The 15,852-nt window shown below is 42.4% G+C and overlaps 1 protein-coding gene across 1 annotated transcript; it reads right to left on the bottom strand.

Moving 5' to 3' along the window:
• Positions 1 to 3,011: 3,011 nt before the first annotated feature.
• Positions 3,012 to 4,463, bottom strand: LOC109167359. The gene has a single exon (XM_019316380.1). The coding sequence runs from the start codon at positions 4,461 to 4,463 to the stop codon at positions 3,012 to 3,014; it is 1,452 nt and encodes a 483-aa protein (XP_019171925.1).
• Between the last annotated feature and the right edge of the window lie 11,389 nt (positions 4,464 to 15,852).

Raw genomic sequence — 15,852 nt, 5'->3', positions numbered from 1 at the left:
TTTGCGGAAGAGGGCTCGGGAGGAGCTCGACCAGGGTGGGCAGGCGCCACCGGAGTCGGAGTCGCGACCTATGACCCTGACTGTGGATGGTTGGGAGGATTCTACCATGAGTGGCAAACGGCTTAACTTTAATCCCGTAGAGTGGGGAAATGGTGTTATCTTCCCACTCGATCGGCAGGCTCTGAAGTCTCTTGGGATTGACGATCTTCACAAACGGTTGATTGCTCAGCTTTATCGGGTGCGTTCATAATTGTCATAGTCTTCCTTTGGTTGTTAGGCTTTCTTTTATTATGCTCTTCTTTCTAACTCGCTGGGTTTTTTTCCTGTGACTAGGCTGTTTCGGTTGGCATGGAGACCTTCAAGCGTGTTCCTCGGAGGCAGGGGATCTCTGCGCCCGAGTAGATGAGTTGTCTGCCCAGCTGACTGATCTTTCTTCCCGTTACCAGGGTCAGGTGCGCGAGGTGGAACTTGGCTTTGCGGCCAGAGCTGCGGCTCTACGGGCGCAGAGGGCTGCCGAGGAGGGTCGTCGAAGGGCGAAGGAGTTGCTTCGTTCCGCCATAGAGGATTATCGTGGTTCGGAGCTTTTTAGGCAGGATGCTTTGGAGGCGATTCGTCAGACTCCTGAGGATTTTGCAGTAATCAGCAAAGAGTGGCTATCTACTCCCGCAGGTGTTCAGTATACTAGTATCATGACGTCGGAGGACTATTATGAGGGGATGCGACATATGCAGGAGGATATCTATGGTATTATGAAGTCTGCTAATCCCCATTTTAAGCCGGTAGACTTGGGTTTCCCACCTCCTTACCATCCCTGGGTTGATCGTCATTTGAACGAGGAGCCTTCTGCGCCGATGGGTATTGCCCCTGTTGTGCCTCCTCCTGGATTCGAGCCATTGCTGAGTGCGGGCGGAGGAGGAGAGAACCCTTTGGATCCTGGTTTCCTTACTTCATCTGCCGACCTTCAGGGATTCGTTGGCGTTTCCTTTGGGGAGTTGGACCCAGGCGAGGCTGGGCAGGGGGATACCCCAGGTTATGCTTCCGCTCCTTAGGGTATATGTGTCCTACTTTTGGTGGTTGTGGCGACTTCGACATTCTAGCTTGCCTTGTTACTTTTGCTCATATGCCGGGTAGTTGATGATTTGGTCCTTTTATTTTGTGTTTTTTTTTTTCTGTATGCCGGATAGGTGGTGCTTTAGTCGCTCTATTTTGTCTGTACGCCGGATAGTTGGTGGCTTAGTCGCTCTATTTTGTCTGTACACCGGATAGTTGGTGCATCGTCGCTCTATTTTGTTTATTTTGCATGTACACCGGATAGTTGGTGCCTTGATCGCTTTATTTTGTTTATGTACACCGGATAGTTGGTGCCTTGGTCGCTCTGTTTTGTATATGCTGATTTTAGCTTTAACTCCTAAACTTTTGGCTACCCTGCTCAGCTTTCGAGAGCATCTTCCGTTCTCTGTTAGTATGTTGTTCCATCAAAGGTTTATTAAGAACGTCTCCCGTTCTCTGGCAGTATGCCCATCCACCAGTGGCTATTGAGAACGTCTCCCGTTCTCTGCCAGTATGCCCATCCATCAAAAAACTATTGAGAACGTCTTCCGTTCTCTGTTGTTATGCCATTCCACTGATGGCTTTGGAGAACGTCTCCCGTTCTCTATTATTATGCCATTCCACCAATGGCTTTTGAGAACGTCTCCCGTTCTCTGCCAGTATACCGTTCCACCAAAGGTTTATTAAGAACGTCTCCCGTTCTCTGGCAGTATGCCCATCCACCAGTGGCTATTGAGAACGTCTCCCGTTCTCTGTTGTTATGCCATTCCACTGATGGCTTTGGAGAACGTCTCCCGTTCTCTATTATTATGCTATTCCACCACTGGCTTTTGAGAACGTCTCCCGCTCTCTGTTGTTATGTACTCTATTTGACTGCTTTTTACTGACGCTGTTTAATACTCTAATAACTTCTAGACTCAGCCTTATGTCTTATGACGCCCTGATTATTCCCCTAGAGCCTCTATATACTACACTAAGCCCTTCACCCTTAACTCCCCACTATTAGATTCTCCGCCACCTGATATTGTAGGGCTCTTTATCCCAGTAGCCTCATTCATTTTGTTTCATCGTGAACTGATTATTGCTTCATGCGCGACCTTGTTTTATACTTGTCCATCGAGCGTTGGGTGAACCGCCGATTTGTGGTAAGATGAATTGGCTATTGATTTGTCGAAATGACTCGTTAGGGTGACTGGCCGGGGTGATCGAGCGTAAGAATTCTGGGGAGGTTCAGGTTGGTTTGGATAGGGTGTGAGTTTGTTAGCCCCTTGTGGGGCTAACTGCGACCTAGCGTCTTTGAGATGTTGTAATGTGTTATGTTTTTGCGAATCATGAGATGTGTAGTCCAAAATAAAGATATTTTATTACGAAACTAATAAAGGTAAATAGTACATGAGGATATTTGATATGAAATTCTCATGCGGGCTACTGGTAAAACCTTTTGAGGCGATTTGAATTCCAAATACGCTCAATTAGCTTGCCTTCCATAGTTTCCAACTTATAGGTGTCTGGTCTGATGATTGTCGAGACTCTGTAGGGGCCCTCCCAGTTCTTGGCTATTTTCCCGCCTTGATTTGGTAGGGCGGTTTGTCTATCTCTGAGTACTAGGTCCCCTATGTCAAAGTACCTAGGCTTTACGCGTGCATCGTGGTATCTTTTCACAGCTCGTTGATATTCCGTCATTCGGTGCTAAGCTGCGTCTCTCCGCTCTTCGAGGAAATTCTTTTCTAGTTGCAGTAGCCGCTCATTAGCCTGATCCTCATATTGTTGCACCCTACTCGTGGGGCATAAGACCTCGATAGGGACCTTGGCCTCGAACCCATACGTGAGGCTGAATGGGGTTTCCCGTCGCGGGGTGGTTCGATGAGCCCACAGGATGTGGTCGAGTTGGTCCACCCATGTACCACCTTTTTCTTCTATTCGTTTCTTTAGTCCATCCATGATTGTTCTGTTCGCGTTTTCTACTTGCCCGTTTGCCTGGGGGTATGCCACCGATACCTTGGTGTGCTTGATAGAATAATTTTCACAGAATTCTGCGAAGTCCTTGCAATCGAACTGTCGGCCATTATCAGTGAGAGATGCTCAGGCAGGCCAAAACGGCAGATCACTTTCTTCCACAGGAATTTGCAAAACTGGTATTCGGTGATGGTTACTAATGGTTCAGCTTCGATCCACTTAGTGAAGTAGTCAATGGCGACTATGCAGAACTTGTGGCGCCCTGGCGCTTGGGGTAGCGGTCCTAGGAGGTCTACACCCCACTTAGCGAAGGGTATGGCTGTGGTGACCGGTGTGTAGAAGGTGGCCGGTCGGTTTTGCTTTTCTGCAAACTTTTGACAAGTATGACAACTTTGAATCCTTTGGATGCAATCTTGTGTCATGCTGGGCCAGTAATATCCTTGGACCAGTAATTTTCTGGCCAGGGTGTTCGCTCCCTGGTGAGCTGCACATATCCCGCTGTGGGCTTCCTCAATTACTTGCTTGGCTTCGCTTGGTGGGAGGTATTTTAGTAGGGGTCCTCCGAAGGATCTTTTGTACAGCTGGTTGTCTGCCAATTGGTAGGCTGGGGCCCTTCGCTTGACTTTTGCGGCCTGTACAGGATCAGACGGAAGTTCTGCATTCGTGATGTATCTGGTTAGATCTCCTATCCAGCTATCCGGAGATTGGATGCCTACTGGGGCTACCATTGCGATCAAGAGGGATTCTGTACTGGGCGCGTGGATGATCTCTCTCTTGCATATGTGAGCTAAGTGTCCTGGGGTACCTCCCAGGGAGATCTTCGAGAGTAGGTCGGCTTCCATGTTTTCCGTGCGGGGCACGTGTTGTATTTCGTAAGCGTTCAACTTTCCCAGCAATCCTTCAGTAACATCCTTGTACATCCTCAAGTTTTCCCCTCTAGTCTCGAAGGTGCCTTTGATTTGTCCTACAACAAGTCGTGAGTCTGTTCGAATGCGAAGGTTACGTGCTCCAAGGGCGGTCGCAAGCCGTATGCCTCCGATCACTACTTCATATTCTGCCTCGTTGTTCGATGCTTTGAACTGGTATTCTAGGGCATAGTATACTTTGAATCCTTCTGGTGACGTTAGCATGATTCCCCCTCCACAGTGTTTGGTGCTGGCTGCTCCGTCTGCACTCATTTCCCACCAGGTATTCTGGCTGAAATCACTTGTCCTCCCCCTTTGGTCTCTTGCTGTACATTCCACGATGAAACCGGCCAGGGCCTGTGCCTTGATGAAGGGTCGGGGTTTGTACTCAATCCCATATTGGGTCAACTCCATAGCCCATTTCACCATTCGACCAGAGGAGGTGTGGCTCCTCAGGATGCCGGCAAGTGGTTGGTCTGTGAGCACTTCTACGGGGTGGGCTTGGAAGTATGGGACTAACTTCCGTACTGTGGTGATTAGGGAGTAGACCATCTTCTCCAGGGGTGTATATCAGGTTTCTGCCCCTCTTAGTAATTTGCTGATATAATATATTGGATGCTATAGCTTCTCTTATTCCCGCACCAAAATGGAGCTTACTGGCTGCTCTGATACCGCCATGTAAAGGTATAAGGTTTCACCTTCTTTGGGTTTGGCTAGTAGGGGTGGGGATAACAGATATTTCTTTAGCTCCTCGAACGATGCTTGACATTCAGGGGTCCATTCGAACCCCTCTCTTCTTTTGATCACTTCGAAGAATGGCAGAGAGCGCTCTGCCGATTTGGAGAGGAAACGGCTAAGGGCTGCCAGTCGTCCCGTCAGTTTTTGGATTTCCAGCAGGTTGGTGGGCGGTTGCATATCCAGTATGGCTTTTATTTTCTCGGGGTTTGGTTCTATCCCTCTCTGTGTGACCATGTATCCTAGGAATTTTCCCCCACGGACAGCGAATGCGCATTTCTTTGGATTCAATCTCAGCTTGTATCTTTCCATGAGTTGGAAGCATGCTCTAAGGTCTCAAGAGTGCTCGGGGGCTTCTTTGCTTTTTACCAACAGGTCGTCGACATAAGCTTCCATGTTTTTCCCAAGAAAGCTGTGAAATATTTTGGAGACCATCCTTGTAAATGTTGCTCCCGCATTTTTCAGGCCGAACGGCATCACCTTATAGCAATAGACTCCATCAGGTGTCAGGAATGCCGTTTTTTCTTCGTCATGCTCTTCCATAAATATTTGGTGGTAGCCCTGAAAGGCGTCCATGAAGCTAAGTAGTGCGCAACCGGCAGTTTGGTCTACCAGTTGGTCTATTCTTGGTAAGGGGAAGGGGTCCTTAGGACACGCCTTGTTGAGCTCAGTATAATCGGCACACATTCTCCATGCTGGGGGCTTGGGTACTAGCACAACGTTAGCCACCCAAGCGGGATAGGTGACTTCCTTGAGGTGTCCGATCTCTAGTAGGGTGGAAACTTCTTTTTTTACGAATTCTCTTCGGTCTGCCGCTAGGTGCCTCTTCCGCTGCATGATTGGTCGAGTGGCCGGATTGACAGATAAGCGATGGGTGATGACCGACCGGTCAATTCTGGGCATGTCTTCGGGTCCCCAAGCGAATAGGATTTTGTACTCTTTCAGTGTCTGTAAGATACTCAGGCGGACCTCTTCTGTTAATCCTTTGCCTATCTTGATCGTTCTTTCTGGTCTGGAGTCATCCAAAGCTACTTTTTCTAAATCGACTGCGGGTTCCGGCCTTTCCTTAATCTCCTCTCCTTTGGTTTTCTCGGTGATAGTTTGGACCTGCAGGTCGCGTTTCCCAATTTGTCGGCAAGAGAGGAGGTAGCATGACCGGGCCACATGGCGATCGCATTTAGCGATCCCCACTCCTTCGGGTGTTCGGAATTTTAAGCACAGATGCTCGAGCGACACCACAGCCCCCAGGTCCTCTAAACCCGGACGCCCTAGAATTACGTTATACGCAGAATTGATGTTAACAACCACGAACTCCATGTCTAGGGAACGGACCGTTGGGTATTCTCCTATTTCCACGGACAAGGTGAGGCACCCCTCAGCCTCTACGCTATCTCCGGTGAACCCAGCAAGTGGCGTACGCACTAAGTGTAGTTGTTCTCGGGACAGTCCCAGTTTGTTAAATGTCTCGAGGTACATGACATTGACACTGCTGCCAGTGTCTACAAATACTCTCCGGACGGTGGTCCCGTTGATGTCCACGGTGATGACAAGGGTATCGCGGTGTGGTGTTGGGCCGTCCGGGAGGTCTTCATCAGAGAAGGTGATGACGTCCCTCCGGCCTTTCTTGATGGGGGGTCTATGCTGCACTGCGCCTACATATAATTGTCTAGCCCAACGTTTCCTCTCGCGAGAGCTGTCTCCAACCGCAGGCCCGCCACAAATCATGTGGATCACACGCTTGTGTTTCCAGTTTCGATCGTCTTGCTCTTCTGGATTCCCCTTTTGTTGGTTGGGTGCTTTCTGTTGGGGCCTATCCCTAAGTTCGTCGGGCTATCCCTAAGTTCGCCGGGAGGGTTCCGAGCTGGTGCCCATGGAAGTTTTCGCCATTGGTTGGGGCAAGTAGTCGATTGTCTTTTTTGGATAAGCTCCTCGATTTCTTTTTGTAGGGTAGTACATTCTTCGGTAGAATGTCCTGTGGACCTGTGATATCGGCAGTATCTGGCTCTTCCCGCGGCCGGCCGTTCCTCCGCCTTTGTGGGTGGTGGCGGTAGGTTCTCTGTAGGTCGGGGTGGTTGGACCTCGTGCACGTGCCTTGCCCCGAGGGTGGGGACTGCTCTGTGTCGAGGGGGAGGTGGCCCCCGGATGACGTTAGATCTTTCTTCCCGTTTAGACAGTCGGTCCGACAGACGCGTTCTCGTCTCGTCACGGGGTCGTTTCGCTTCTCGCCTTATTTTTTGTTGCAAAGCTTCTTCTGTTTCCGCGTATTTGTTGGCCCTCTGAACGGCCTGTGCATACGTGTCGGGGGTCTCCCTTCGTAGACTAGTGAACAGATCCCCTGACCGGAGGGCTTCCATGAATAAAGTGAGGGCCGTTCGGTCGTCCAGGTCTTCTACAGCCTGTACTTCCTTCTGCCATCTTTTTAGGAACTCTTTTAGTGTCTCAGTTTCTCCTTGTTGTATGGCAGTCAGGGTCATGAAGTGTTTCTTTGTTTTCATGCTTCCTGCGAAGTAGGTTAGGAATTGCTCGGCCAGGGTTTCGAAGCGATCGATGGACCCTGGTGTTAGGGATAGGAACCAACGCTGCGCTGCCCCGCCCAGGGTTGAGAAAAAGGCACGATAGTACATGGGGTCCTCCGCCCCTATTACCATCATCTTTGCCTGGAAACCGACTAAGTGATCGCTGGGGTCCCCCGTTCCATCGTAAGTAGGCATTGTCGGACACTTGAAGTCTCTTGGCGCACGATATTCTTGGATTTTCATAGAGAATGGACTGGCAGACAATAGAGATCGAGCGGTTGGTCGATCTCCCCTACCCTCGACCTTCCTTTGAAGGTCTCTCACCTCCCTGGCAAGTTCTGCCATCTCTCGATCTCGGTTCCCTTGACCAAGTTCTGGAGTCTCTCCGCTACCCTCCATCATGTCTTGCAGAATTCTTCTTCGATCGGGATCCCCTTCCCTCGCCCCTCCCGTGTGAGAACCGGTTGCCTGGGTGACCTCCACCCGTCGCTGGGGATTGAGCCTGACTCTTTGTTGCGGGCTTTCTACCGGGGGGTTTTCGAGTTCAGGCTGTGGAGCGGTTTCCCGTTGGTTCAGGGGCCCTAAGCGATCTAGGACGGAGATTGCACGACGGGGTCCCTGGGGTGGAGCCGATCTCTGTGTTCTTTCAGGGGGCAAGTTCGTGTTGGGCAGACGGTCGCCGGCGATCTGGGTGGTATTGTTTATCCGGGAGGGTTCTGGGGATCCTGCCCTTGCAGCCTGGCCATGATGTAGGGACGCTAAGTAGCGTGCAGCGGCCTCTACTATCTCGGGGGTGAGTTCCACTAGCTGGGTCCGTGGGACACCAACGGTCGGTGGGCGTGCGTTCGAACGAACCTCTTCCTCTTCTTGGTGACCTCCCCGGTCGGCCTCCCTCTCCAGGGAAATATGCTGATCGTTCGGTACCTGCGAGGGGGGGGGGGTGAGGGTTTCTCTCAAATCTCTGACTGGTCTAGTGACTGCCTGGTTAGTTCGAGTATTTCGTCGTGTAGTTACCATGCTTTCAGGGTTTTGAGGAATGAACGATAACTTTTCGTATCGATCCCCACGAACGGCGCCAATGTTGGTTTTATGACTTTTTGGGCAGTCAACGGCAGGCCAACACTACCGTTAGAATAACGAGAATATAGGAAAAATATAGGAGAAATATATGGAGAGAATGTAGGAACTTTGTATTGATGAGTATTGCTCTGTCAATCTTGAAAGTTGTCCCTTCTCATCTATGTGAGAGGTCTATTTATACATATTTGGGCCTAGATCCCTACAAGGAATAAGAATTCTAAACTGCCTCATATTGGGAGTCTTAGTTACATAATAAGATCTAGTTCTATTATACTAGAAATAATGAGTCCAATTCTGATTATATTGGGAATAATAGGCTCAATCCTTGACAAACTCTTCGGTTGCTCTGTGTCTTGTATCTTTATTGGGCTTCCTTAATCCAGTTGCTTTCCTTGGGCCGGTCGACAGGGCCCAGACCTAGTACGCTATCCATCAAATAGTAACACTGAATTTACAAAATTAAACGTTATTATCTTACATACAACATCTCCAATAGGGAGATTTTCATTGATTTTTGCGGAGCTAATGCTTGTGTGGAGGAGAGAGGGAGGGGAGAAAGAAGAAAACGGGTTGCTACAGGAGATCCTTGATTTTTACAGAAAATGTGAGACCCACCAAAAAAGCAAAGAAGCTCCCTGGAGCGCGTGCGCGCCCGTTAATATATATATGCTTTTCTGATATTTTGTTTTTTTAATTTCCTTTTTTTTTTATTCCCTTCCCTAGTTCCTTTTATATTCTCTTTCTTTATTATACCAAAAAAAATTCATCAAAATCTATAATGAGTTAATACCCAAAATCGTCCTCGACTATAGTGGTTTTTCTCAATTTCGTCCTAAACGACTTTGGTGACCTAATATCGTCCCAGACTTTTGTGTTTCGCTCAATTTAGTCCTCCATTTGTTATTCCGTCAAATTGGTGTTAAATAAAGGGACAATTCAGTAATGTCAATATTGATCTCTCTTTACTTTCAACTTGTGAAGTGTGAAATTCCTCTTTCTTGTACGAATTATACCCAGAATTACTCCCGGACCTGCGAATCAAATTTTATATTCGCAGTTTTAGGAGTAATTCTGGGAGTAATTCGTAAAAAAAAAAGGGGATTTCGCAGTTCACATGTCTATGAGTAAAGAGATGCCAATATTAAAATTACTGAATTGTCTATTTATTTAACACCAAATGGACAGAATAACAAATGAGGGACTAAATTGAGCAAAAATACAAAAGTCTGGGACTAAATTGAGCGAAACACAAAAGTGTGGGACGATATTAGGTCACCAAAGTCGTTTAGGACGAAATTGAGAAAAACCACTATAGTCGAGGACGATTTTGGGTATTAACTCAATCTAGCTATAATTATTGGAGACGCTTTTAAAGGCCAAAAAGTGTTTCGTTTTCCAATGATAAAGAGCCTAGACATAACAAAAACGCCATGATATAATGCACGGACGTAGTTAACTAATAATAAGCAGAGAGAGAGAGAGAGAGGGAGTGGTAGAAGAGACGGAGGAACCTTAAAATTGTAGTGGTAGTACATAGTAATTTTGACAGGCTTAAACAACACGAGAATAGAGCCCAGAAATTCCGCTGATCTGAGACGACATACACTACACACAATATAATGGATGCACTGAGGAGTCATAGCTTTATTGTCATAGCTTACTCCATTTGGAAATTCAAAGGTCCTTTCCCTACGTTGTAGCCTTTTTTCATTACCATGTAAGCTGTACTATACCTTCTCTCATCTATCCCATGCACTCCACTCCTCCCTCTTTTCTTGACTTTCTTTTCGTCAACTTTAATTTATTACCACTTCAATTTCATCACTTTATATATGCCCCCTAGTTTTTTTTTTTTTTTTTCTTTTTATAAATGGTGCAGTAGGTGTATCTAACTACTTGCCCAGCGGATTTAACTCAATGGTTTAAGAGTCACCATAAAAGTCTTGTTCCAGCGACAGAGTAGTAAGAATTCGTCTAGGGTGAAAATTAAGGACTGATTGAATTTATTAGTGTAAACTGATAAACTTAATGTATCCAAAAAAAAAAAAAACAAGTACTCGACATCAGGGATTTTTAGTGTGTTTCGAAAATTTCACAGCTACTCAATTGTTTTTGGGCCTTCCATAATTAAGTTTTATTTGCCTTGGTATAGAAAAAGGTAGTTGAGCGCTAAAACATTGATCTAGTGAATAATAAGTCTCATTTCAAATTTGTTTCTAGCGATATGGTGGGAGTTCAATATAATACATGTCACGAATTGAACATTGGGGGCATTAAATCTTTACTTTCTCTATTTTTTTTTCTTCCCTCCTATCTTTTCTTCCCTGGTCATACTTGTAAAAGTTCATCAAAAATTATGTTTATTGAGGATGCTCTAACCGTTATTATTGATTAAAAATAATCAAAAGTGTGTATTTTCCTTATCTTAGTAAACAAAGTCTTAGGTTTCACCATACCTTGTTAATGAAATAAAAGTCGTTCGGAAGCTCTTCTCACTTCTGATGAAACAACAGTTCGATTTTAATTAATAAAAAAATCAATATAACTAGCTAAAGGGTACTTAGAGATTATGTGTATTCTGTATATATGTAAAATCTCTCACAAAAGTTGTTAATTTGAGGTTGAGTTTATGATCTTACCATCAAAACATGGCACTAATCACTACGCAAGTATAAAAAAATAAAGTTATGTTTTCGTTATTAACTATACATTTAACATAATGATAAGTGTTTGGTCTGACAATTAATATCAGAGTCTCAGAGAGCAGGTGCTACACAAGCACAAGAAAATAAAGTTGTGTTTTCACTACTAACTATAACTTTTGACATAGTAATAAATGTTTTATCCTAACAAAAATAGAAGAAAAAACACAATTTTGGTAACTCTAAGACCAAATTACAGTAGTAATATCTTCTCTCAAAAAGTTGAATTCTCAATCCTAAGGGCCTCCATACCTCAGCTTAACAGAGCGTTTTGGAGGATGTAAATCACGGTGACTAACAGATGGCCGAATGCCAGTAATATCTACCGAGGGAGTAACGCAATTTTGACAATAATTACTGTAGTGTTAAAAGCAAAGAATATTTAGCGAAATACATAGGTGGTCATGTCAAGTCACATGTAAATCAAATCAAGATGATATCAGACGGTTGATAGAGACTGGTTATGGTAGTACTGTCGAGGAGGAATCTGAAGAGAGAGAGAGAGAGAGAGAGAGAGGGGTGTTGGGTTGATTGATGAAAAGGCAAATTAAAGGCAATTCTTGAATGTTGAAGGTGTAATTAAGAGGGAGTAGTGGTTGCATATGTTGGGGTTTTGAATTTCTATTTTGGGGATGTTTCTTGGAGTAATTAAAGATCTGCACATGAGGCTCAGCTCAGCTAAGGTCGAATGATTGGTTTTCTGGTCTGTCTGGGTTGAGTGTTCAAGTCTTCAACTTATTGCCTAATCTCAGATTCTAAAAAGTATTTTAGAAAAACCTCTCAATACAAGGATGTATGTGTTGTGTGTGAGAGAGATATGTTATATATATGGGATGCTGGATGCCTTAATCCATCCAATTACAATGTTTTGTTCAACGAATACTTTGTCCCATTGGTATGATGATATTCATCAGAGCGGTTCACATGAGATATCTTAATAATCTCGATCTTTGTATCTTGTACTCTCCTAATCAATTGAGTGAAATTTGGATTCAGGCTGATAGCAGCCTCACAGACATAAGAGAAATTTTTCTGAATTGCATTGTCAAACATGCATGTCTTTGATTCTTTTCAATATAATTTTCATACTATGATTGCTAATATGATGCATCATATCAACGCGTAAATAATATCTAAAATTGGTTAATAACTTCAAGTTAAACTAACTTAGATTGAATTCTTCTACTAAGAACAACGGATTAGTGTTTAATCCAAGAACTCAATACACATCCCGAATCATAGTGTACACTAGTCCACCACAAGCCTAATCAGTTAGAATTTCTATAACCTAATATGGTAACTCAAGTGGCAAATGAACGCTCTTTGTGGGGGAGAATTTTGGAATAATCGAAGTTCGACTCTCACAGATCGTAAGACGGACGGATAAAGACCCGAAACCCTTTGTGGTTTATGCACAAAAAAAAAAAAAAAAAGCTAGAATTTTTATATCTAGTTGATTAATCCAATCCATTGAATGTCAATTTCTAGCATCCTTTGGTCAAAAGCACAAAAAACATGTTTTTACAAGCATTTCAACAATTATTGATATTCTTAAATTTCAATGCTCCCAAGTGCATGCGTTGCTCGAGTTCAAATTGTGCAAAATGACTAAAACTTGTTGAGGCCACATCCAATGATCCTACGAAATCTGCAAATCCCCCATCTTGAGAGAGACCTTATTTGGCTCTAGGCCCCACTTTGATTGTGCACAAACAAAATTAATGCTCATATTCAATACCCTTTGCACCCTTTTCTTCAATACAAGATACCATTTCAAACATCCATCAACTATTGTTCAAAAAGATTATCACTACAATAATTACAAAAATTCTTAAGTTAACTAGTTAGGAATTAAATATTCTCAATAAAAATAGAAATTTAAACACTACAGTCAGAAAGTGACCAGAATTGAAGAATTGCACGCATCGCATAAGGGTCAGAAACAATTAAAAGACTATGGTCATAATCTTCATGTACTCACAAAGGATTAGTTATCCTTAACCAAAGGTCAAGGGTTCGATCTTTGGCTTTGCGAATGGAGCGGCTTTAAATCTCCAAGTCATCTATCCCACTCAAAAGAGGTGTCTACAATCCAACGAGGAGATTAGTCACTATGTCCGACGATGGAAACCCTAGGTATACCCAAAAATAAACGATCAAATATGCACTTTCTATATCATCCTATGCCTTTTTCCCATTATGTTTTGGAATTTGAACCATCACATTGACCAGGGCCGATTTTTAGATTTTTGTGGCCTTGTTATTGTAAATGAATGAGGCCCTACCAAAAGTCTAATTTTTAAAACCAATACCGTAATTTTTAATAATAATAATAATAATAATAATAATAATAAAAGTGGTAAAATATTTTTGTGCCCAAAGAGAAAGACAACAGATATATTATGGAATAAATTACAATTATAAGATAAAATGGAAGGTGGGAGGCAAAAGGTTTTAGAAAGGGAGATGCAACACAGGCAAGATTCAAACCATGGACCTCTCAACTATGAAACACTTTGAAAACATGTTTCTACCATTACTGCATGTGGAATCCTTTGTCATTAAATGCAATTTTTTATTTTTTAAATTTGTAACTAGTTAAGTAAAAATTAAATTTGAAGCCTCTAAAATTAGGGACCATCTAACATTTGGGGGCCCTGTGCTGTTGGGCCATCCAAAATCCGGCCCTGACATTGACGCTTTTAGCCATGACAACAATTCATGCAACGAATCACTACACTAAGTCCGGGCTATATTGTGTCTTTGATTTGAATTGGTTGCAGTTAAAATTAGCTTCACTACCTTCACTTTGATGCCATTCACTTCATATATCCATTTTCTCTTAGCTGTATAGGCTATGTTGGGAAGTAATCATTTTGGCCGTTTGCCCATGTTGTTTCTGCAGATACTTCCTCTGTGTATATATATATATATATATATATATATATATATATATATATATATATATATATATATATATATATATATATATATATATATATATATATCTCACATCGATATAGATATATGTATTTATATATGGAACAACCTTTGAACGACAGGGTTGGAATTAAGGATACCAAGCAGGTTGGCGGGTCACATTTTTAGCAATATGCATGCATGCCTGCCTCTTATACTATACAGACGATGTTGACTGTTTGGAAACATTACATTGTCTTAATCTTATTCCTCCTCATCCCATCTTGGCCACTCGTACAAACTCTCTCCTCAACCATCCGCTCTATCATCTTATAATTTAACCAAAAAATTTCTCATTATGATAATGTACGTGAACGTGATCGTGTCATATACAATAATTATACATGACTATATTCTATATTGAGATGGAGGTTTGGAGAACATCAATCATTATCAGTCGTTATGCCATGGAACTGTGTTCACCATTCATGGTGAACACGGTTCAAACGGTGTTAGTACACCGTTATCTTTTTTTTTTTTTTTTTTAATTGCTTTCTTCTTTATTTTCACATTTTGCGGTTTCACTTTAATTTGAGGTGAACAAAGATTTCGGACATTCATAAATTATGAATTCATGCCTGCACATTCACTTTGGAACCATGCCTACACATTCCCGTCCGAAATCACGGACATTCATAAATTATGAATCCATGCCTGCACATTCACTTTGGAACCATGCCTACACATTCACTTTGGAACCATGAGATTATGAATTTTCTGTTATAAGATTATGAATTTTCTGTTATGAGATTATGAATTTTCTGTTATGAGATTATGAATTTTCTGTTATGCGATTATGAATTTTCTGTTATGAGATTATGAATTTTCATTACATTCATAATTTCGGACATTCATAAATTATGAATTCATGCCTGCACATTCACTTTGGAACCATGCCTACATATTCCCGTCCGAAATCACGGACATTCATAAATTATGAATCCATGCCTGCACATTCACTTTGGAACCATGCCTACACATTCACTTTGGAACCATGAGATTATGAATTTTCTGTTATAAGATTATGAATTTTCTGTTATAAGATTATGAATTTTCAGTTGTGAGATTATGAATTTTCTGTTATGCGATTATGAATTTTCTGTTATGAGATTATGAATTTTCATAAAATTCATAATCTCATAACAGAAAATTCATAATTTGATCAAACGCGCGCCGTTAACTCCACATCCGCGAATTTCTTTTTTTTTTTGCCTAAAAACGACGTCGTTTTGCCTTGTGTTCACCATTCTCGGTGAACACGATTCCATGGCATAATTTGCGAATCATTATTGTGTGGACTATAATTGTATAGATCATATTTTGTATACTGAAAAATAATGTACATTCAATACGGACCAACAAAGTTAGGCCCACCAAAACATGCAGCCTGGCCTAGCCCATCCAAATTTTTTAAGATACACGGTAAGTCTTTATTCTCTAATAACCTATACTAATATTCTAATATATTAGTCTAATATTCTAACATATAATATTCTATAATTCCATTACTACCATCATTCAAATTAAATCATTAATTTCTTTGGAATTCTTACTAGTCCAATATGCACGGCATACAACACTATAAAAATAATAAAATACATAAGCACTCTTTAAACAAACATTATTAATTTAAATTTTAAATATTCAACAATAATAGTGAAAATTGAAAACAAAAATGTGTATGTGTGTAACGTTAATTGCTAGTATGCTATGCAAGTATATTGAAATAAAATTATACCTTTGGTACTAATTATATCTTTTGAGATTCACCCCCCAAAAAAAAAGTTATAACCATTGAGATGTGATAAACGTTTGATTCTAACCATCTTTCTTACAAAATATTATATATGGTCTCAAGCATATATGTATTACGTAGTATTAATTTTCAAGTATCTTGGCTTAACTTAACCTGTTAGTTATAAAAGGGAA

The sequence above is a fragment of the Ipomoea nil genome, unplaced genomic scaffold (genome assembly GCF_001879475.1).
Source record: "Ipomoea nil cultivar Tokyo-kokei standard unplaced genomic scaffold, Asagao_1.1 scaffold3150, whole genome shotgun sequence".
Taxonomy (NCBI): Eukaryota; Viridiplantae; Streptophyta; class Magnoliopsida; order Solanales; family Convolvulaceae; genus Ipomoea; species Ipomoea nil.
The sequence above is the reverse complement of the archived record's forward strand: the minus strand, read 5'-3'. Positions and strand labels throughout refer to the sequence as shown.